The sequence below is a fragment of the Podarcis bocagei genome (assembly GCF_964188305.1).
Source record: "Podarcis bocagei genome assembly, chromosome: 6".
Taxonomy (NCBI): Eukaryota; Metazoa; Chordata; class Lepidosauria; order Squamata; family Lacertidae; genus Podarcis; species Podarcis bocagei.
In genome coordinates this window covers 28,218,950-28,240,587 of record NC_138130.1, presented here as the reverse complement: position 1 = coordinate 28,240,587, position 21,638 = coordinate 28,218,950, and the positions used below count along the sequence as shown (strand labels likewise).

The 21,638-nt window shown below is 44.9% G+C and overlaps 2 protein-coding genes across 7 annotated transcripts in view; one reads left to right on the top strand and one right to left on the bottom strand.

Moving 5' to 3' along the window:
• The window catches only part of SEPTIN10 (septin 10), a 28,653-nt gene extending 14,867 nt beyond the window's left edge, over positions 1-13,786 (bottom strand). The window contains exons 1-4 of one of the 6 annotated variants that reach the window (XM_081198439.1): positions 13,636-13,786; positions 8,564-8,632; positions 4,879-4,990; positions 2,205-2,400 (exon numbers count right to left, since the gene is read on the bottom strand). In XM_081198439.1, coding sequence (XP_081054565.1) covers positions 2,205-2,400; positions 4,879-4,990; positions 8,564-8,632; positions 13,636-13,665 — 407 coding nt within the window. In that variant the 5' untranslated portion in view covers positions 13,666-13,786. Of the gene's footprint in view, positions 1-2,204; positions 2,401-4,878; positions 4,991-8,563; positions 8,633-13,635 lie in introns of those variants that run through there. The other 5 variants (XM_081198437.1, XM_081198441.1, XM_081198438.1 and 2 more) reach the window with 5 other exon arrangements.
• A 270-nt stretch (positions 13,787-14,056) lies between these two features.
• Positions 14,057-21,410, top strand: SOWAHC (sosondowah ankyrin repeat domain family member C). Its single transcript, XM_081198468.1, has one exon. It carries the CDS (start codon positions 14,412-14,414, stop codon positions 15,936-15,938), a length of 1,527 nt encoding a protein of 508 aa, XP_081054594.1. The 5' UTR covers positions 14,057-14,411; the 3' UTR covers positions 15,939-21,410.
• Positions 21,411-21,638: the final 228 nt, after the last annotated feature.

Sequence of the window (21,638 nt, the reverse complement as noted above, 5' to 3'; positions counted from 1 at the left end):
CAGAAAGCATCTTTGAAGTGCAGCACCACATAAATGATCCCTCACCTTCTTCCTTAGAGCTGTGTCAAGGACTCCACTGCTGCTTCCTCGCCATCATCCCTCATCCATCCTCCCAGCTCCCCGACTGCTATCACAGCCACTCCGCCCCTTCTCGCCACTTACAGTGAGAAACAAGCTGCTGCTTCTACCTCTTCCCTCTTCAGTCTCTGAGCCAGGCATAGGCAAACTTGGCCCTCCAGATGTTTTGGGACTACAACTCCCAACAGGACCAGTGGTCAGGGATGATGGGAATTGTAGTCTCAAAACATCTGAAGGGCCGAGTTTGCCTATGCCTGCTCTGAGCATTAGGCAAAGCTCCTACCGCTGCTCATCACACAGCACATAACCCCAGGCACTATCAGCTCTGACTGGAAGGGGTGGGGATGCCTTGGAAGACCCCAGTGCTTGTTCACAGGCAACCGATGCTTAGCACTGAAAAAGGCCAGGAGGCGAGAGAGGCTGGTCAGCACCAGTTGGGGCTGAGAATGGGTTAAATGGGAGCTGGAGAGAGACAGGAGCACACAAATTTGACAAGGAGCGGCCTGTCCCATTTTGCTGAGCGAGGCAAAATGGGAAGGTGCCACCCTGCACACATTGCCCCTGCCAAAGCCTCACATATTGGGGTTGCGCAACTGCAGCTTCCAAGCTCTGGTGAGATTTCCAGAGGCCACCATGCAATTTCACAGGAATCTCATGAGATCCCGCTGGAAACCACCGTAGCAGCTTCTCCTCACTTTGGCAGCAGGTGCCCCTTGAATTCTGCCATCCAAAGCAGCACCTCAGTCTGCCACGTGGATGGGACCACCTTGCAGCTTAGGGTGGCAGGGGGGGCTTGTCACACTCACCAGAAGGGCAAGTGCACCTTGCTATGGTGAGCAGATTTAGGAATGGTTGAAAATCCTGCACAAATTAATTGCATGGCCTTGGCCACAACTGTTCCACGGTGGATTTTTAATTTATTCATGTATGTATTTATTAAATCTGTACCGTATTTTAGTTCCATACATCCCCGGAACTAGCTTTTATTACATTTTTTATTCAAAATATTTATTCGTGGCCCTTCATCAAAAAAAGATTACAGGGTGCTGTACAGAAGTACGAATAAAGCTTAACACACACACAAAAATACAGTTTTAAAATATACATATAACGTAGTACAACAGGCAAAATTAAAATAAAATAAATAAAATCACCGGATCGTTTTAATTAATCCTAAGAAAATGGCCAAAGTCCAAAGAGCTGTTCATCTAGCCAAAAGGGACTTCGTTTGTTTTTAACGGCTGTTCCTACATGGCAGATGACAGACTGCTTTCAGCTGCCCAGTGGAAAAAAATTAGACATTACAACAGTCACAAACAAGCCTATGGACAAGCATACAGTAGGCATTTGGATCCTAACCATTGCCTCTAGGATTGGAGTGTTTTTCCAAAATAATCTGTCAATAAAATGACAGTAGGCTTTACTTTGTGATTTAAAATTATATGGTTCCCAGATTAGCCTGTAGAAATGGACAATTTCTCTAAACATTATGTTCAATGTATATTGTTTAACATTTGTATTGCAAGCTTCCTAGAGATTTCTAGCAAAGGGGAAGTGGGTACACGATGTCAAAAAATAAAATAGAATTGCATCAGAAATACTATCAATACTGTAATGGGTTTAGGGGTTGCTCGTGCGTAAGTTGCCGCCACTGCTGGCGAGGTTACCTGGTTAAACCCTTTCTGACTGAACAGCCTCCAGCATCGTGACTGTCTCAGTCGCTGGCAGAATCCGTCAGTGGGCGTTTCTTGAACCTTTTCCAGCATAAAACCTGTTTGACGCCAAGTCTCCTCCTACTCTCCCTGCGCGGAAGTCTTCTGCGCAGGGAGGGTGTGGGCAGCGGAGTACCCGTACTCTCTCCACTGGTCTCCGACAAGGAGTCTTGGAGCCTCCTCTCCGATTCCCCCATCTGCCCCCCTTCTCCACTGGTGTTACGCTGATTTCCTTCCCCAGCAGATGGGCTGCCTCTCTCCCTACTGGGACCCTCTCCAGCATCCCTCTGGAGCCTTCCCTCCACCTCTAGCTCCGATGGCAGTTCCCTGACAAATACCATCCACTTGTCAGAGCCAAGTTGACATGTCACAGGGCAGATTAAGAGGACATTATTTACGTGAGCAGATACTAACCTATCTTCCTTGTTTATCTGGTCACCAAATCCAACGGTATTGACAATGGTCAGCTTCAGTCGAACATTGCTTTCTTGGAGTTCGTATGTCTCAGCTTTAAGTCTTACATTTGGCTGAAAGTGTGTTGACACACGGTCATCAAAACTGGTATTAAACAAACTATCAGTCAAAGTTGATTTCCCAATTCCTGTCTCGCCTAAAATTGAAGACAGGTAAACATGTACTTATATGAAACAAACTAGAGAAATTTCACTGCAACATAAAGAAGTTTCTCACATTTGGGGAGGTGGGAATGAAAAAAGTTATTCGTTACAATTTAATGCGGGGTTTATTCACAGAAAACACAATCTTTCTGCATTTCTTTGTAGCTGTATCAGATCACTATGTCATTTCCCATAAAGGCACACACAGTACTATACAGTGGTGCCTCGGGTTAAGTACTTAATTCATTCTGGAGGTCTGTTCTTAACCTGAAACTGTTCTTAACCTGAAGCACCACTTTAGCTAATGGGGCCTCCCGCTGCTGCCATGCCACCAGAGTACGATTTCTGTTCTCACCCTGAAGCAAAGTTCTTAACCTGAGGTACTATTTCTGGATTAGCGGAGTCTGTAACTTGAAGCGTATGTAACCTGAAGCGTATGTAACCTGAGGTACCGCTGTACCCTCAACCATATTTGTATTTCCCGTTTCACCCTCAATTTGTTTTTTCACTCTATGGGAATAATATTAATACCATAGTGGTTTATGACAGACTGGTAGCTTCTTTGAGAGCAAAACTCCAATTAATAACTCAACTCAGCCTATAGCGTTTTTCATTCAATCTACACCTTATTATCTTTCAAAAGAGACTATCATGAGAATAATAAGGCTGTTGGTTATTTCTTATTACCGGAAAATTTGGGGTTGGGATGAGGCTTGGATTAACATTAGTCTGTGGCCAAGTCATAGTACTCATGGCCACATTGTTGGCAAGGCTGTTTTTCAGAATATTTCCTCCAACATGTTCCCCCCCCCCTGCAAACCTTTAGGGGCTTGGAGCAATACTCTAGCCCAATCTTCAGCCCCAATTCAGAACTTCATCTGTCTACCTGAACTGGTACTAGAAACTTGACAACAAGATATAAATGCGTTGCCACACTCTTAACTGGACCAAGTGCTAGCAACACACGCTAACTGGGGTAGCCAACATGGGGCCATTCAAATGTTGAGCACTACAATTCCCATAATCTCTAATCTGGGCACAGGCAAACTTGGCCCTCCAGATGTTTTGGGACTACAACTCCCATCATCCCTGACCACTGGTCCTGTTAGCTAGAGATGGTGGGAGTTGTAGTCCCAAAACATCTGGAGGGCTGAGTTTGCTTATGCCTGCTTTAATCATTGTTGGGGCTGATGGGAAATGCAATCCAAAGTATCTGGAGAGCACCACACAATAGTAGACTGCTTCACATCAGAGACAAGAATTTCACCAAAAGCTGAAGCGTCTATGGGGGCGGGGGGCGGGGTGGAGTAATATTTCCATTTTCAAGTAGAGTGCAACCATTCTGGGAAAGTGCATTTACAGAAATAAGCAAAATCACAAATCAGAACATACAATGTAATCCGAGCCTAGGTTTATCAACAATTTTCAAAGATATTCAGCTTAATTTATTATACAAGGAACTTGTTACTTTTCTTCTGGTGGCAACACGATTACTTGTAGCAAAGAACTGGAAAGGACTTGATCACCTGCACATCTCAAATGGAAACAGAATGTATGGACAACTGCTTTATCTGACAAAATAACTTAGGGGTATGTGCCTTGAACAATGTATCAGATATGAATGATTTTGTTGAAATATTATAAAATATTCCAATGAACACCCTGGTGACTGGCACCCACTGCCCATATACATGGAATTATGGGGAAATATTGTTCTGTTACATTGGTATTTTTGAAAACCAATAAAAATCTTTAATAATAATAACAATAACTTTCAAGTAGATTGCTAAATACAATATGCATACTGCATCTTTTAAATAGGTCTGGAAAGCACATGTGAATCAGTGTGACAATACTGCTAACAATAATTGAGTAAAGGTAAAGGATAAAGGGACCCCTGACCATTAGGTCCAGTCATGACTGACTCTGGGGTTGTGGCGCTCATCTCGCTTTATTGGCCGAGGGAGCCGGCATACAGCTTCCGGGTCATGTGGTCAGCATGACTAAGCCTTTTCTGGCAAACCAGAGCAGCACATGGAAATGCCGTTTACCTTCCCCCTGGAGCGGTACCTATTTATCTACTTGCACTCTGACGTGCTTGCGAACTGCTAGATTGGCAGGAGCAGGGACAGAGAAATGGGAGCTCACCCTGTCGCAGGGATTCGAACTGCCGACCTTCTGATCGGCAAGCCCTAGGCTCTGTGGTTTAACCCACAGCGCCACCCACGTCCCGATAAATTAGTAGTAACCCGTTAAAAGATAACCAACAGTTTTGTGAAAACATAAATTTTGAAAACACAGTTAAGGATCGTAATAAAAATAGCATAATTAAGCCCAATTACATAATATAACTATCCTGCAGGCAATAGTCAAGGGAAAATGGTAACAGTCTCTTGTCACAGCTTCAGATTTTCTGTGAGAATGAGATTTAAAATGAAATCATTCATACTGTTGATAGCTATTTTACTTACCAATACAGAGAATGTTGAAGCAGAACCCCTGATGTGTAGATTTATTAACCAACTGATCTGGCAAACTATCGAAACCAACATGACCCGACAAGGATAAGGGTCGGCAGCCCTGCTGTAGAAAAAGAGTACAGTGAATCGGGATAAAAGATTGCAATGTTTTTATAACTACCAGCGATTCATTGCCAAGCTTTTTAATTAAAAAAATACAAGCAAATAAATAACCATCATGAAATATACAAAAATAACCTGCCTGACCCATCCCAAGCTCCTGAATAAAAAAAATGCAATTGTTAGCCAAGAACAGAACCAATAAATGCATACCAAATCTCACTAAAAATCATTGTCTTTTGTTGTCCATTTAAAGCCTGTACTTGTTTGGCAAGTTTTTCCCTTGGAGCAATGGGCCAAATTTGTTGCTGCCAACAGGCTATTGATAAATTGTGCAAGCTCTTCCATTTGCATGCAACTAGTTGCCTCACTGCCACCAATAAAGATGTCATAAGCTCTTTATGTAGCAAGTCTCCATTCTTCCAATCAGAGCTAATTGTGGGGCACAAAGGGCTGACTGTTGAGTCACTGTGCTAATCTCCTGAAAGCTGTTTATAGCTTCACATAATCACTAAATGTGGTAGAAGGGTCCAAACGGACCACATTCCCTTCAGCAGAATGATGGGGCTGATTTTACTGCACCTCTGTGGTGTCAGGAACCATCTATGAAAGAGCTTAAAAGTTGTTTCTATAGTTTTAGCCAATATCAGCAATAGAGCTTTTTCAGCTCACACATTACAAAGGTCTAACCATTGCAGTTCCTTCTCAAAGTCAGGTACTATCTATGAAAGACACACCCCAAAGACAATCAAGAGGAGAGGGAAGCAAGGTTGGTGGGAGATGTGGCTTTGTGAGAGTTTCAAGGGCCAAACAGGGAGGGCCGAAGGGCCTGAGGGTCACCATCTCTGATCTAGCTGCAAGGAAGAGGAAAACCTAAAAGAAGGGTACAGGAGTCAATACCCATTTTTAAAAAAACTTTGTGCCACTCTGAACTTTCTTTTTTAAGAAAAAATACAGACGTCAAATGGAAGTCAAATGGAATCCATTTCAAAATGTCTGGGAACCAATACATGGCTTCTGATTGGCTGCAGGAAACTACTGCAGCCAATCAGAAGCTGCAGAAGCTCTCCCGGACGTTCGGCTTCCAAAAGAACGTTCAGAAACCGAAACAATCACTTCCGGCTTTCGATCATTCGGGAGCCAAAACGTTCGGCAATTAAGCCATTTGAATAACAAGGTACGGCTGTACTGCTATTCCCCACAACAGACCCAGGCTTCTCTACCCCCGTGCACGGAGAAGTAAGAGGCTGCTCTCTCACTTAACATTGGACTTTGGGGACACCTTGGAAAGGCACTCGTGCATCTGCTTTCCTTGAAGATCAACACAAAGTGCGACAAATCCCCTTTCCCTTCTCTGCCTCATCTGCACATGCAGATAGTTTCAGGAAGAAGCAAGGGCTTCAGAAAAGGAGGAATGCATTGGGAATCCCAGTGAGCTGCTTTTCCAACATCTCGTGCAAACAAGATGCTAACCCCTTCCCTTTCCTTAAGCCTCTATACATGCAGAGGACAGAAAAGTGGCCTGTTGTGCCCCTTCCACATCTGGCACTGTGGAAAATCCCTCCCCCTCCAAGTTCTTTGCAACATGTGCCAAACTAAAGAGTGGTGATCTTTGTGCTGGGAGCCAGGGCGCAAGTGGCTGCCAGAGGGGAGTGGTTACTACAGCTGACTCAATTTGTAGACTCCTGCTAGTACAGCACTGGGGAAGTTGAAAGAAGATCTATACCATCTTGATCAGCGTACATATCTGATACACAAAAATATACAGCATATCACACACTACTTCCCCAAGTGACCTTTAAAACCATGATAAAGAGCCACTTTCACTCATAAAAATAAGCCAGGAATTCTGACTTATTGCGATTTGCAAAACTAAAAAAAAACCAAGTAGTATAAACACCAACAACTGGGAAACACTGGCGTGCAAGAGCTGCAGTTGGAGAACAGCCTTTACCAAAGGTGCCATGGACTCTGAAAACACTGAAACTCAGAACGAAAGAGAGAAACGTGCTAAGAGGAAGGCACGTTTGGCAAACCCTCACCCTGATCAACTCCTGCCTGGAAACCTATGTCCACACTGTGGAAGGACGTGTGGATCCAGAATTGGCCTCCACAGTCACTTACAGACTCAACAGTTAAGATTGTGTTCATGGAAGACAATCTTACTTGGCTACAAATGATCGTGGGATACTGCCAGCTTCTTCCTGCTTAATTTGTTTATGGCGCAAGCTGCATAAACAACCCAGGAAGCCTTCCCATTACTGTATGTCTGAACTGGGAATCCCTAATAGGCCATGATTAGCAAGCCAACAAACCATGACGTAAGACTGCCTAGCAACTGTAGCTTTCTGGGGAGCAACAAGCCACTATATCTGGCTCAGACATGACAGGAAGCAAGGGCTTCCTAATTTGTTTGACCTACGTGCACTGGGGGCTGAGTGAAATATTCACATTAAACTATGGTAAGTTTTTTAAGAAAAACAACTTACTATGACATGGCCAGATTGGAGTGGACAGCAACAAAATATATCAGATTCATCAGTAAAACCTTTACTGAAGTACTAGGAAAATTCCTATCTAACACAAGGAAGTGTGTGTTAGGTTTTCCTGTGTTGCAACTGTTTTCCTTTCTTTTTAGTGGGAGGCTAGTTTATTTGTTAGCAGACTACTTGGTGGAACCTTATCTAAGGTAAGTTTTTGTGGAAAGTAAAGATACTCTCATCAGTTCACAGACACGTACTTTTAAATGTGCCTCCAGCTGTTCATTAATGTGTTTCAACTACAATTGTTACGTAATAAAAAGGTAAAGGTACCCCCTGACCGTTAGGTCCAGTCACTGATGACTCTAGGGTTGCAGCGGTCATCTCGCTTTATTGGCCGAGGGAGCCAGCGTTTGTCCGCAGACAGCTTCCGGGTCATGCGGCTATCATGACTAAGCCGCTTCTGGTGAACCAGAGCAGCGCACGGAAACGCCATTTACTTTCCCGCCAGAGTGGTACCTATTTATCTACTTGCACTTTGATGTGTTTTCGAACTGCTAGGTGGGCAGGAGCTGGGACCGAACAATGGGAGCTCACCCCATCGTGGGGATTCGAATCACCAACCTTCTGATCAGCAAGCCCTAGGCTCTGTGGTTTAGACCACAGCGCCACCCGCATAATAGAGTCAAAAGCCACAATTAGATACACCCTACTATTAGTTCTTCTGGCTGCACAATCTAGTCAAAATTCTATCATCAAAACTGAATTATATCTTATATATTTTTGTTCAAATCTCTACTTTGCTGTGCAGAACCACTATAATTCACACAGAGCATGTTATCGATAATGGTAACAATTTACAGAGAGATAGTCGTGTTAACTATGGTGCAATAAACCCATTGGAGTCTTATGGCACATTAAAGACTCACACATTTATAATGCTGCAAGTTTTAATCACTAAAAGATAATCACATTTATTATCTCATGCCATAATAAATGAACAAGCCTTTAAAGTTCCAGAGGACTGTTTGATCTTTTTGTTCTAAAATGGTAATGTAAACTAAAATCCCCATAGAAACTTTTAATTGTTTACTCACCCTCCTTGCATCTTGATTATTTACTGGTTGATTAGAGGGTGCTCTCATTCCGATATCAGATTGATAGCGCTGGGGGGGAAATAAGACAAACGGTTTTTTAAAAAAAGAAATTAAAGAGAATATGTCAAATTAAAACAATGAGGTAAGGAAAACAAGTCTGATGAAAGTAAAGTTTGATTTGCTTGATTGATTAATTGGCTAAATGTACATACGAATAAAAACAATTATTTCTGAATTGTTTTTTTGTTTTCAGATGATGTTCACACATTGTAGTAGACATCATCTTAGAAGCCACACTCCTATGTGTGAGTGAGAAAGAAGCAAGATGGTTTTTGCCATCTCCCATTTGAAAATACAGTGGTGCCCCGCAAGACGAATGCCTCGCAAGACGGAAAACCCGCTAGACGAAAGGGTTTTCCGTTTTTCAGCTGCTTCGCAAGACGATTTTCCCTATGGGCTTGCTTTGCAAGACAAAAACGTCTTGCGAGTGTTCCGATTTTCCCCCCCCCGCTTTCCCCCCTTTTTCTAAGCTGCTAAGCCGCTAATAGCCTTTTAGCCGCTAATCCACTAAGCCTTTAATAGCCGCTAAGCCTTTAATAGCCGCTAAACCGCTAATAGCGCTAATCCGCTAATAGGGTTGCTTCGCAAGACGAAAAAACCGCTAGACGAAGAGACTCGCGGAACGGATTAATTTCGTCTTGCGAGGCACCACTGTAGCATGCTCCAAACAAACCATAGCTAACCATAGTTTATAAGTTTGCATGGCACAACACTTGGTTAAGCAAAAATAGAAGTGAATGCCACATTGAAGGCCCACTTTGTCTTGTTCTCATCAGAAAAAAAATAGCAGTATATGGGAATCTGCCCCACAGAACACTTGGCAAGACACTTATAAGTAGACCTGCCTAGAATTGCACTCAGAATTATTTTGGAGGTTTCCAGCATGAAGAAGGCAAGAGCCAAGACAGAACTGAAGATGCAGCTTTGCAATTCCACAGGAAGCCAAATTGTATTGTCGTTTCTACAGAATATCCAGTTTTGAACCCAACAGACTTATTATGAACAGCTTTATCTTTCTAAATTCGCAGAACCGACGTAATCGCAGCAACAGAAAACCACTAACATATTGCTCAGAACGTCTTTATAATATGACACCAACTTCATTCTGGAATCAGCACCACTGATAATATCTGAAAAGCCAAAGACCAAGGTTCAAATAAAATAAGCTAACGTTTTATATGAATCAAGAGACCACCTCAAAAGTAGCATTACATGATGCACTACGTGCCATTTCACCTAAATCTTCTGGTATTGAAAACCTCTAGAAGTAAATATTTCCCTTCTTTTCAAAGGTCCTTCTACAACAGTGCAGCCCTATATGTGTTTATACAGAGGTATGTCCCACTACAGTCATAGTGCCAACCTATATGTGTCTGGACAGAACACCATTGTGATCAATGGTGCTTGCTCTTTAACAGTGTGTATAGGATTGCCACCACAATGCAGTTCACTCCTAGGTAAGTGTCCATAGGATTTCAACCTAAAGGTCACTTCTTGTATGCAGCGTGGCTGGGTTTCCCCCCTCCTCCCATGTACAGTGGTACCTCAGGTTACATACGCTTCAGGTTACATACTCCGCTAACCCAGAAATAGTGCTTCAGGTTAAGAACTTTGCTTCAGGATGAGAACAGAAACCGTGCTCCGGCGGTGCGGCGGCAGCGGGAGGCCCAATTTGCTAAAGTGTTGCTTCAGGTTAAGAACAGTTTCAGGTTAAGAACGGACCTCCGGAACGAATTAAGTACTTAACCCAAGGTACCACTGTATTAGAAAACCAAAAGGCAGCAAGGTTGCCTGCCTAGCCAACCATCAAGGAGGAACAATATATCAGCAAACCCACCTTGTTCTCTGGAGTCTATTTCATAATACAGCCAAACCTGATTTCTAGGCATTAGGGCATGTTAGACAATGCTAATACAGTAAAAGCAAACATCCCCCACCCCTGCTACTCACACCAACTCTAAAAAATAACAGTTAAGAAAAAAGTTCTGCAGAACTAAGTTTGACAGGAGTGAGCATGAACAGACGGAAATGCATATATAAACAACAGGATGTCATTACACAGCCAAATGTCTTGATGCAAGTATTCTTCGCTTCACAACAATGCTGAAACACTCATATCAAAAGTACCAAGTGGTTTATTTCCCGGTGTTCCTGAACTTGTGCCAAAGAGGATACTTGCAGTTGCAAGTTTTAATCAGGAAACTAAGTGACTCAGTGTCTGCTAGAGATAATAAAATTACCAAATACTTTAGCAGCATCTAAATAGCCAGGCAGCAAATAAATATTATAATTTTGGTATTATGAATAGAAATATAGTTATTGTCTTTACAGAGCACATGACATCTAGCATAATCAACTGCAGAAGATAAACAAAAAACTAGCAATAATTTGTCCTGCACAACAGAGACAAAGGATTATTATTGTATCATCTACTTCTTCAAATGGGTGAAAAGTGGATTCACACTGATGTGCCTACCCCAATACACAAACAGAAACTTGTTGACATCACAAAAAACTACTTACAACTACATTTCTAAAGAAGAATTTGAGTCTAGACTTAGAACGATAAGCAGTTCTGACACTGCTTTGTTACTCCACGCTGTCCTTTTCAAATTGGCACCAGTTAGTCATCTCAGGGGCGGAGTGGCTACACAGGGCCAGTATAATTGCATGGAGCTGGAGCTGAGTCAAAGATGAACTCAATATATGTATTCTAAATGCTGCCAGGACTCCAGATATAAAAATGCCTTCTTTGTTTGTGTCCTCTCGTAATGGACTAAATTATACCGTCTTGGTTTCTCACACCAGAACAGTGTCCAATTGGGACAGCATCTGTGTCTTCAAAATGGATTTTCACAGAATTGTTCACAAAAAAATATTTTGTTATATTACATGCTTGGAACTGGGGCACAATCCCACTGGATATTCAATTATGCTGGAAGCAGATTTAACACCTCACTTTGTTTTATGTATAATAGTACTTCATAACAATTTATTGTTATTCTCAGTTGAATGGAAATTAAAGCGTGTCAGAGCTGAAGCCTTAAGCGTACTGACCTAAGCATAACGCAGTGCTGACATGTTCCTTACTTTGCATTGCATTAATGGCATTAATTTGCTGTGCACTAACGGGTTCTCAAATGAATAATTACATGCAGAATACTGCCAAATCAGACAGAGTCCATGGCTGAGAATGGTGATCATCTAAACAACTTTGAAACAAGTCAGGTAAAAAAAACCAGTGTGATTACCACTCCCTATGACATGACTTCAATGCACAGAAATCCTTCCAAGCATCATTCCTATATTTGATTAACGCAGATATTTTTAGGACTACCCACTGACTAAAAATTATAATATGCAATCCCACCTGCCATGAACTCAATGTGTTCTGACTATATGTGATTTTTGCTTTAGGTGCGATACCTGGAACGTAGCCCCCGCGTCAGTTGCTGGCTTACTGTCTCATACTTTCACAACGCCATATTCATTTTTATAAAATAAGGGGACACTTCAGTCCTTTTCGTTGCCTGGTGCTCTGGTGTTGCCTGGATATCATGGTGAGCTGATGCTCCCACACTGACCCTCTGAGTTGCAGGTTATCAGGCCTCCTGCTTCTCCCAGTCATTCCATTCCTCACACGTTCCTCCCTGTAGTTTTCAGCTCCAAACTTTACTCAAAGGAAACTTCACTATGTTCAATGAATCCTGCTACCAATTAAGTTGACATGGAAGTTAGGGTTCTCCTAAACAACATCCAATACAGCAGTTTGGATGAATTCACCTTAATAAACTCTCCAGGCAAGAAGTCATAGAAAAGGAGAGCTCAGGCAATCTCACAGGGAGCAACTGGCAGAAGTTATAACCAGAGGATTTCATGAATGGATGAGAAATGCAGATTTGTGAAAACAGTACAAGTGCTCAGGCCAGGGGTGGAGGGCCTTTCTCAGATCAAGAGCTGCATTCCCTTCTGGGCACCTTTCTGGGGGCCACACTGCCAGTGGTAGGCAGGGCCAGAAACAAAAGTAGGCACAGCAGCAAAGGCAGAAACAAAAGTAGGCACAGCAGCAAAGGAACATGGGCTGGGAGAGAAGGGTGGCTCGGGAATGTCCCAAAGGCAGATGGAAGGGCCAGAGAGATTCCCCACCCTTGTGCTAAGGTATTTCATGGAAACTAAAGTGCAACCAGAACTTGCATGTGATGGAGCAAGCTCAGCTGTAGTCCAGGAAAGCTGATGCCACAACAAAACTGGTAGTCTTTAATGTACCACAGAACTCATTTCGGAGAAACTTGCTTGAGAAAGCAAAAAATGGCACAATTTATAATAAGAAGCAAAGATCAAAAATTATTATAACTACCTTGCACCATTATATGACTACACCTGAATGCAATTCAACACACACTAGACTTGCCTACAAGGTCTATGGGAGCGGGTAGGGCCTCCCAGTAAAAATGCATAGGCTCAGCCTGCTTGTGGATAGCTCGCTATGACGTTATTCCTATTTTCGTTTCCATGAGGTCACTGGGAGACGGTAAGGGGCTTTCGATTCTCAGTGAAGAAGCCAGTTGTGCTTTGCATGGTAGGAGGAGGGGTGGGGGTGGCCCGATACCTTATGCCTTTTACTGGCAAGCACGAGGAACGGAGCACAACCATAATGGAAGGGATCGACGGGGGTGAGAGGGCAAAAAAGGAGGAAGGGAGCCTACAGAATCCCACCACAAAGAAGGCAGGCGACGGGAGACGTTCGATAGCAGCTTGCAAGAAGAACCGTACATGCAGAGCTACCCAACTGAAAGCAACGGATTGAGTCGCGCCAAAAATCCGTCCGGAATTGCACTTTTTTCTGCTCCCCCCCCCCAAAAAAATAACCCCACCCCAAGCCCCCTCTTTTCTCTACGCGCGAGGAAGCCCACCAGGACGAAGCATGCATGGGATCCCAGCCCCAGAAGCGCCACTGGGGGTCTGCATCCTTGCCACCCACCCATCCCGCGCTAGGTAAAAGCAGCTCTTACCATCTGCCGGGCCAGGTCGGAGGAAGCCATGGCAAGAGGGGAGGGGTCACCGCGCGCCAGAGAGAGAAGAAAGGAGGAGGGAACGCAGGAGCTGCAACTCCCAATCCCAGCAGCTGGAATGCAGCCGGTGGTGAGGAGCCGCCTGGCGAGCGGAGGGGAGGGGAGAACGCTCCGCCAATCACGACCCGAGACGACGGGAGATGCTGAAAAGCCCACCAATAGCAAGTCGGGAGAAGGCGGAGGCGGAGCGGTGAGTCTGCTGTCAACGGGAGAAATTAAAAAAGGGCTGGGCGCGGCACCAGGACGGGGCGTGCCCCGCCTGCGCGCGGGCGCGGGCGCTCTCTTTCTCCCGCCCCTCCCTCTCTCAGAAATAGGGGGCGGAGCTAGAAGCTTTCTCGAGCCGAGATTCATTAACTTACAGTAACAGCCCCTCCCTCCAGAGGGCCGCGCCGCCCGCTCGGACTCCTCCTCCTCCGAATTTAAACTGTGCCGGTAGGCGCCGCCCTCGCTCCCCCTCAGGCTGGCGTCACGTGAGGGAGGCGGCGAGCGCCTCGAAGGGGTATAATGCCAGGGAGCGGCGAGGACGACGACGATAACGACGTCGCGGACGTCGGCGCCGTGATTTGAGCCTGGCGATGCCGCCTCAGGAGCCCTGAGGGAAATGTTAGCGAAGATGCCATGGGGCAGCGCGAGGAGGAGGGAGGAGGCGACCGCGCGCTGAGCCTTCTTCATTTCGCTGCCCGGCGGCGGCGGCAGTTGGTTCCCCGCGCGCTCCGATGGCCGCGGCGGAGCCGAGCCAGGACGCCGTGCTTCAGTTCCTATCGGAGCGGGGAGGTCGCGCTCGCAACGCCGACCTGTTGGACCACTTCCGAGGCTACCTCAACTCCCCCGACCAGCAGCGCCGCTCGCGCGCCAGGGAACGCTTCAAGGAGATGGTCAACGCCGTGGCCACCGTCAGGCAAGAGCCCGGCTCCGGGGCCAAGTACGTGCAGCTGAGGAAAAAGTACCGGGTGGCCGTCGCGGCCGCAGAGCCGGCTGAGGAAACCGGGGGGCCCCGGCTGCCCCCTGAGCCTGGCGGAGAGGGCGAAGCTGCCCGGCGAGAAGCGAGGGAGCCCCAGAAGGAGGAGGAGAAAAAGAGCCTCCCTGTCGCTGTGGAGGAAAGCGGACCTCGGCAGCTTGAGGCGCCCGATGCCGCTGAGGCGCCTCAGGCGACCCCTGGAGGAGGAGGAGGCGGCCAGGAGGGAAGAGAAGAGCAGGAGGACAACCGCTCTCAACATGGGGAGCCAGAGCCGGGCAGCGGCGAGACCCCGCCTGAGGACGACTCCGCCGCCGCCGCCTCCTCAGGGGTGGCCCCCGCGGCGGCCCCCGCCACCACCCCGCGTTGCGCGCGCAAGAACTTCCGCGAGCGGATGCTGGGCAGCTCCCCTCAGCTGAAGCGCGGCGGCGGCACTCGCGGGAGCCGCTCCGCCGCCGGCGGGGGGGACTCGGACAGCGCCTCGTTGGCGTCGTCTTCTGCAGAGGACGAGGGCGGCGGCAGCAGCTCGGGCGGCTCGGTGGCCCTGGACCCCCTGGAGCACGCGTGGATGCTGTGCGCTTCGGACGGCCGCTGGGAGAGCCTGGAGGGCCTGCTGAGCTGCGAGCCGTCGCTGCTGTGCAAGCGGGACTTCATCACGGGCTTCACGTGCGTGCACTGGGCCGCCAAGCACGGGCGCCACGAGCTGCTGGCGCTGCTGGTCAACTTCGCGCAGAGGCACCGGCTGCCCGTGGACGTGAACGCGCGCACCAGCGGGGGCTACACGGCGCTGCACCTGGCCGCCATGCACGGGCACCTGGAGGTGGTGAAGCTGCTGGTGGGCGCCTACGACGCCGACGTGGACGTGCGCGACTACAGCGGGCGCAAGGCCGCGCACTACCTGAGCCGCAGCACCGCCGACGAGGTGCGCAGCCTGGTGGGGGCCCTGCAGGACGAGGCCGACGGCGGGGCCACCAACGGCAGCGGGCGCTGGAGGCTCTCCAAGGTGCTGCCGGCCAACCTCATCTCCTATAAGCTCTCCCACCACCTCCTGCCCCACCACGGGGATGATGGGGAGGCGGGAGACGGGGCTGCAGCGCCCGGCAAGGGCAAAGAACTGAGCAGGAAAACCTCGGGCAGCGGGAGGATAAAACTCAACAAAATCCGCTTCCGGACCCAGATCATCCACACCACTCCTTCTTTCCGCGGGGAGGCAGAGGAGGAAGGTCAAGAAGAAAGGTCCCTGAAAGCCTCTTTCAAGCTCAGACCTAAGTCCAATGTGTTCGGGTAGAACAAGGAGTGTTATTTCTTGCACCTAAATGGGGCAGCGTGTGTGGGTGGCTGGGTCTAATGCCACTTCCTTTGCCGGGATAGAGCTGCTTGAGGATAAATCTACCTGGGGCAATGCCTTTAATTGCTAGGCAGGCACTGGGCTAAGTAAGATAAATACAGAGTAGGACTTGAGGGCGTAAACAAACAGTAGCTAGTACTGTGGTTCTTGGCATTCTAATAACTCACCAAACTAACTGAAACACTATTTTGCTTTAACATTTGAGTTTTCAATATTTTTACTTTGATTAAGTTTTATGTCTGGTTACAGTCCCCGGAGCTGCTATTTCTGGAGAGTTTTTATGGTCCAGTTCTTACTGAGGTGCGTGTAGCTAGGCTGAACCTTTAAGGCTTGCATGTGATGAGGGCTTGTTCGCCTACAAGCAAAATCTCTGCACATGGAAAACTACCATGTGAAGAAGGCAAAGCTTTAACTTTTCCTCTTGACAGCTTGTTTTCTCTGTGGAAGGATTTCAGTTTTAAAAATGAGTATGGAAGATTATTAATAACACAAGCTTTTGCTGAATTGATATTACACAAGTTCATTCCACAATGAGAACTATATTTTAAAAGCCTAACTTGAGATCCTTAGCTAATGTAGGGTCATTTATTGGTGTTATACAGAGCGAAGAGAATGCAGGGGTGGGTGGCATTCATAGAAGCTAACTGAACAGACAGGAGTGTAGTTAAGCTTTTCCCATGCCTACCAATTCTTCCTTGAAAACCTCAATGTTACAAGTTTTCTCCTGGCCAGAAACAATTTCAGAGTCCAGATAGAAGGGAGTGGGAGTGTTACAATGCATAACGGGCAAGGGAAACACAGTGCAGTGTTGGAAAATGCTGTGGTGCCTTCCTAACAACATATAGTTTAGCCCTAATGCTAATGGGCAAGTGTTTAAGAATGCATAGGTAAGAGTATGTATTCTAAAAAAATTGCATGGCAACTACAGTACAAGCCGAGTTTGTGACTGAGAAGCACTAAAGTTGGTGGCCATTAATTTAGAGGGAAAGTGATTATACCTAAAGGTGCACCTTTTTATTTTTATACTTTTGAGTTTTAAACATACTTTACCTGTTGAGTAAAGTTAGCCTTGGAAGTGCTAACAGTACCCAAAGGTAACTTGATTTTGTTGTGAGACAGCTCTCAGTAGCTATCTAGTTGAGGTGCAATTGAATATCATTTAATTTGTTAAGTGATTAGTTGCAAAGCCAAGAGAGCGAGAGCCATGCTGATGTGTACTCAACGAGACTTTTCCTCAGTCAGTCAGCTCTAGAAAGGGCTTGTTTCATTATTGCCAATGGGAGACTGCTGCAGACTGATTTACTACAGAATCTTGCATGTTAGCTCCTAAGTGCAGGCAATGGTTGCCTGTACAGAAGACAGGTCCTGCAACCCATCTTTCTCTTCCTTCCCCTCTGCAGCCCCAGCAATCCCTCTTCCTCCCAAAAGAATCTTCAGTTCCACCAGATTTCAGGTGATTACTCCCTTACTCTAGCCCAGTACTACACTTTCCACAGTGTTTAAGACCCTCCAGCCCTCTGGAGCAGTTTTTCAGGTAATGAAGGGGGAAAGAGATTGGTTGTGTGAGCTGCCTTCCACTTGTATGACCTCTGAACATGTCACTTGGGTTTATCTTGAAGAAAAGTGCTAGTGCATTTAACCATTAATAATGAAAGACATGTTTTATTCAGAAGGTATGAGCAGGAGACATTCATAGCACTATAACAAAAAATTCCCATATAGTGATCTCTTTAAATGGATTCCCCTACACTCTGAAACTCACTTGCTGTGTGATCCAGAGATCAGGAGCAGCACAGGGACGCATGCTTACTGGTACACCAGTGGAAACAGTACCTGTTGTCTTTAAGTGTGTATATGAGAATAATTAGGGGTTTGATATGTCATTGCACCCCCAGTTACTGAATATGAAATGTTGTCATGTTTGCAGGCTTATGCGCATCAAGTACAATGGATAACGCATGGAAATCTTAAGAGCACATGGATTGTGCTTGCTGGAGCCTGTTACAAAATGTCTTGGAAGCTTTCTTATGTCTTCCTTGGCAAGAAAGTTACTTAACAGTTCCCTCTTTTGAACAGGGAATAAATGTGTTGTAGAAAAGCACCAACGAAACTTTATAGCTTGAAACTTGAAAAAATAAATGCTTTAAAAAATACTAAGAATAATATTTGAGGGGAAGTTCCTAATGTCAACTGTTCCAAAGCCAACAGTTCTAGCGAAACATGAATAAGAGATCTGTGGTATTAGCACTTTCTCTTCAACAATAAGGATATTGGGGCTGGACCTCTGATGCTGCTGAAATGAATATAAAAGTCAAAATGCTGCCAAGTAAATGCTAAAGCATGTTTCTCAGATTTTCAGATACTTTGGAACTGTTAATTTTAAACACTGATCTAAGGGAAATAGAAGCAGTTTTTAAAGCATGGAATATGAACAGTACTGTTTATGAAAGCAGCTTTGGATGTTACCATGTGAGGTTCCATAAACCACAGGAGTAGTTGTGCAAGGCCTCTTACTGTGCCATTTTAGATGTTTTGCTAAGGAGAGAGTGTATTTAAGCTAACACTTTCTCTCTCTTCACAACTTACTCTTTGGCAGAAGCATAACAAGAGGCAATGTGCAAATTCTTTGCAGCTTGCATATCCACTTGAATTAATATCTGAAACTTCTGAGTAACCTCTTCAGTAACTGCAGCTTTAACTTCTTGATAGACTGTATAAATCCAAGCAATGCACAGGGTACATATAAATAGGTATATGAAAAACTTTTGTGTTGAACTTTTTTATTATATTATTCCAAAAAGTCAGTGATAGGAGTCACTGGCAGAGGAAGGGGGGTGCAGCTCTCCCTGGGTGTCATCCCTGGGGGGTGTGACATTGGCTTGGGTGGCACCCCCTGGGGAGCTTGCCACAGGCGCCCCCCTGTGGGACGCTCACTGCAGGCACTGTCATGCCACCCCCGTGGGCAGCTTGCCCCGCCCCGGGGTGCGCTGCTCCGGGTACCAGAGCAGCTAGATCTGCCTGTGATAGGAGTCTGACAAAAGTTATGAAGTCAAACTACTTACAAACATGCCATTGATACTGGCCTCATTTGTTAGCATGTAGTGCTAAGCCAAATTATGGGTTAGAATGAATAAGCAGGCATGCTGGTACACAGTGAGAAAAACACAGCCACTTTGTTCCTGCTGCTGTCATGCTACTGGGGCTAAGCCATGGTTTGGCTTAGCATTGTATCCCAACCTGGGATTGTGGTTTGACCTATAAACAAAGCCCTAGTAGTAAGCCAATACCAAACCTTGGTCATGGTTTGCTTGAAGCGAGGTAAGCCATGAGACCGGGTTCAACTCAAACATAAAGCCAAGTCATGACTCTGCTCCAAATTATATGGGAGCAACAAAGTGGCAAATGATTTTCTCACCATATACCAACTAACTTGCTTGTTCACACTAAATCATTTGGTTTGTATTATGCATGAATGAGGCCACTGTCTAAAATCCTTACTGTAAGAAACTGAATGATGAAGAACAACTTATTGTACAAGCCTCTTCTGTATGCACACAAGCTAGAACAAATGCAAAGGCAGTATCAGTTTTAATTTGTAAGCTATAATTACATGTGCCTTTTGTAAAACAAAGCAAACTACAGAAGAAAGGAGTGTATTGAGCACTTCCACTCACATTTCAATAGGAAGGATGCCAGTGGTGTCTCTATCTTTCTGCCAACATGTAACTTATTGTAGCAAAAGAAATGTTCCAAAGTGTCACTGCACGACAGCACTAGATGTTTAATCTTTGTAGCAAAGAATACAGAGTTTGACAATTCTGCAGTGCAGAATACTGTCTGAAGTAGAATATCCTTGCAGATTTCTTTAAAATAACCTGAATATTGCTAACTTCAACTTTCCTGTATGATCTCTAAGAGGAATATGTTCCATACCATTCTATTTTTAAATGTTGACTGTCTGCCATATTTAAAGTACTGGTATAGCTGTCACAATGTTGTATTTTTATAGGTACTGTATTTAAATGTTGATCTAAGAGTTAAATACAAAAACTTGCATATACTGTTAGTCTTTAGTTTTGGATTATAGAGATTTTTTAACTTTTAGATTCTTGGAATGTTGTTACTTACGGTACTATAGCAATTTCAACAACTTTGTTCACTAGCCAAGGGCTCAGTCATAAACTAGTGATACAATAATTGGTAGATATTATGTGAAACTGCATCATAGTGTACAATTCCAAAAGTTTACTAGTAAAAATGATTAAGTGCAACAGTTTGATTCTAAACACAAACTTAATACTGTGGGGCTTTCTTGTTACAGTGTGTCCCTTCTCCCACAACTGTCACAGGGTAATTTCTGGTGAAGAACTGGCTTTTGGTGTCATAGTATTGGGGTTTCTATTTCTATGGCTGTGTTTGGACATAACACTAAGTCACAACTTAAGCTTTTTTTGAATCATACTGCTCCCAATTTGCATCTCCCTTAGTTGTGTGGGTAACAAACCACAGGTCAGCCAGCTTGGTATTATATCTACACCAGCATTCATGGTTTGTTCTTTCTCCTAATGCTTCATACGTGTGCTGGCTCAGATGCAATGCTAAGCCTGTTGCTCAGTGGTTTGTTAACCAGTCAGTTAAGGGAGGACTAAAGAAGGAACACTGCATTCTGCTCCTGTTCAGTGGGGTTAGACAAATCCTATTTGGGAGCCTAGTAATACAGCTGAGTACAGCTGAATTATGGGTGGAAGATGCACATGAGGATTCTTCCCTTTTTTGTAGTATGTTCAACAGAATTCACTCAGATTGACTTCAGAATTAAATTGCACAAATAATGTAGAACACTGGCAAAGTTCCACTTCAGACATATTCTATATTTACAGGTTGCCAGCATATACTTTACTTTCCCATTAAATTAAACTTTCTTACCTATTGACGTCACATTCCCTCTAGTCACTGCATTTTAAAAGTGTTTCTTCAGATCAAATGCTTCTGCTGAAGAAAACAGTTGTATTGTATTGGTGTTTGTGGCTTTACTGGTACACCAACACTTAAACGTTGTACAGAACATGTCACTGGGTATGGGGTGGTACAAAATTGGAGTCTAACCTTAATAAAAAGGGTGCACATTTAAGCTATCTCTTTCTGATTGAAGTGTGAAATGATAATAGAGTTGCAATCTAATGTCTGCTAACTTGGCAAGTCCCAACAAAATCATTGGGATTTTATTCTAAACAAGCATGTACAGAACTAGATTGTTGTTATTCTTACCTCGTACCTGAATCCTTTGTGGTATAATTGTCTCTAAAACTATTGGTGAAAACAAATTTTAATATGTGCCTGAATGAATGGTTGAGTGAAGAATCACTGTAAAAACATCACTTTCAATGAAATAAAATGTCATGGTTCTTTTTATTGTGGAGTTATGCTTGTATTGTGCCTACTCTTCTAATAATGGTCTGCAGCAATGCTATAGTTGTGGGGATGGAAGAAGACATTGAGTTTTCCTTGTAATAACCACATAGTACCAATTGCCTAGGCCACCTTTAGTGACATGCAATTTTGTACCAGTCACTCATCTGTGGATTATTTTGCATTCATAGCTCAGATCTGGGTTGGAGTATCCCAACCTGGATAAATTAT

Bases quoted from the DNA above. Each gene is read 5' to 3' on its own strand.
- SOWAHC (XM_081198468.1), top strand. From the start codon at position 14,412: ATGGCCGCGGCGGAGCCGAGCCAGGACGCCGTGCTTCAGTTCCTATCG.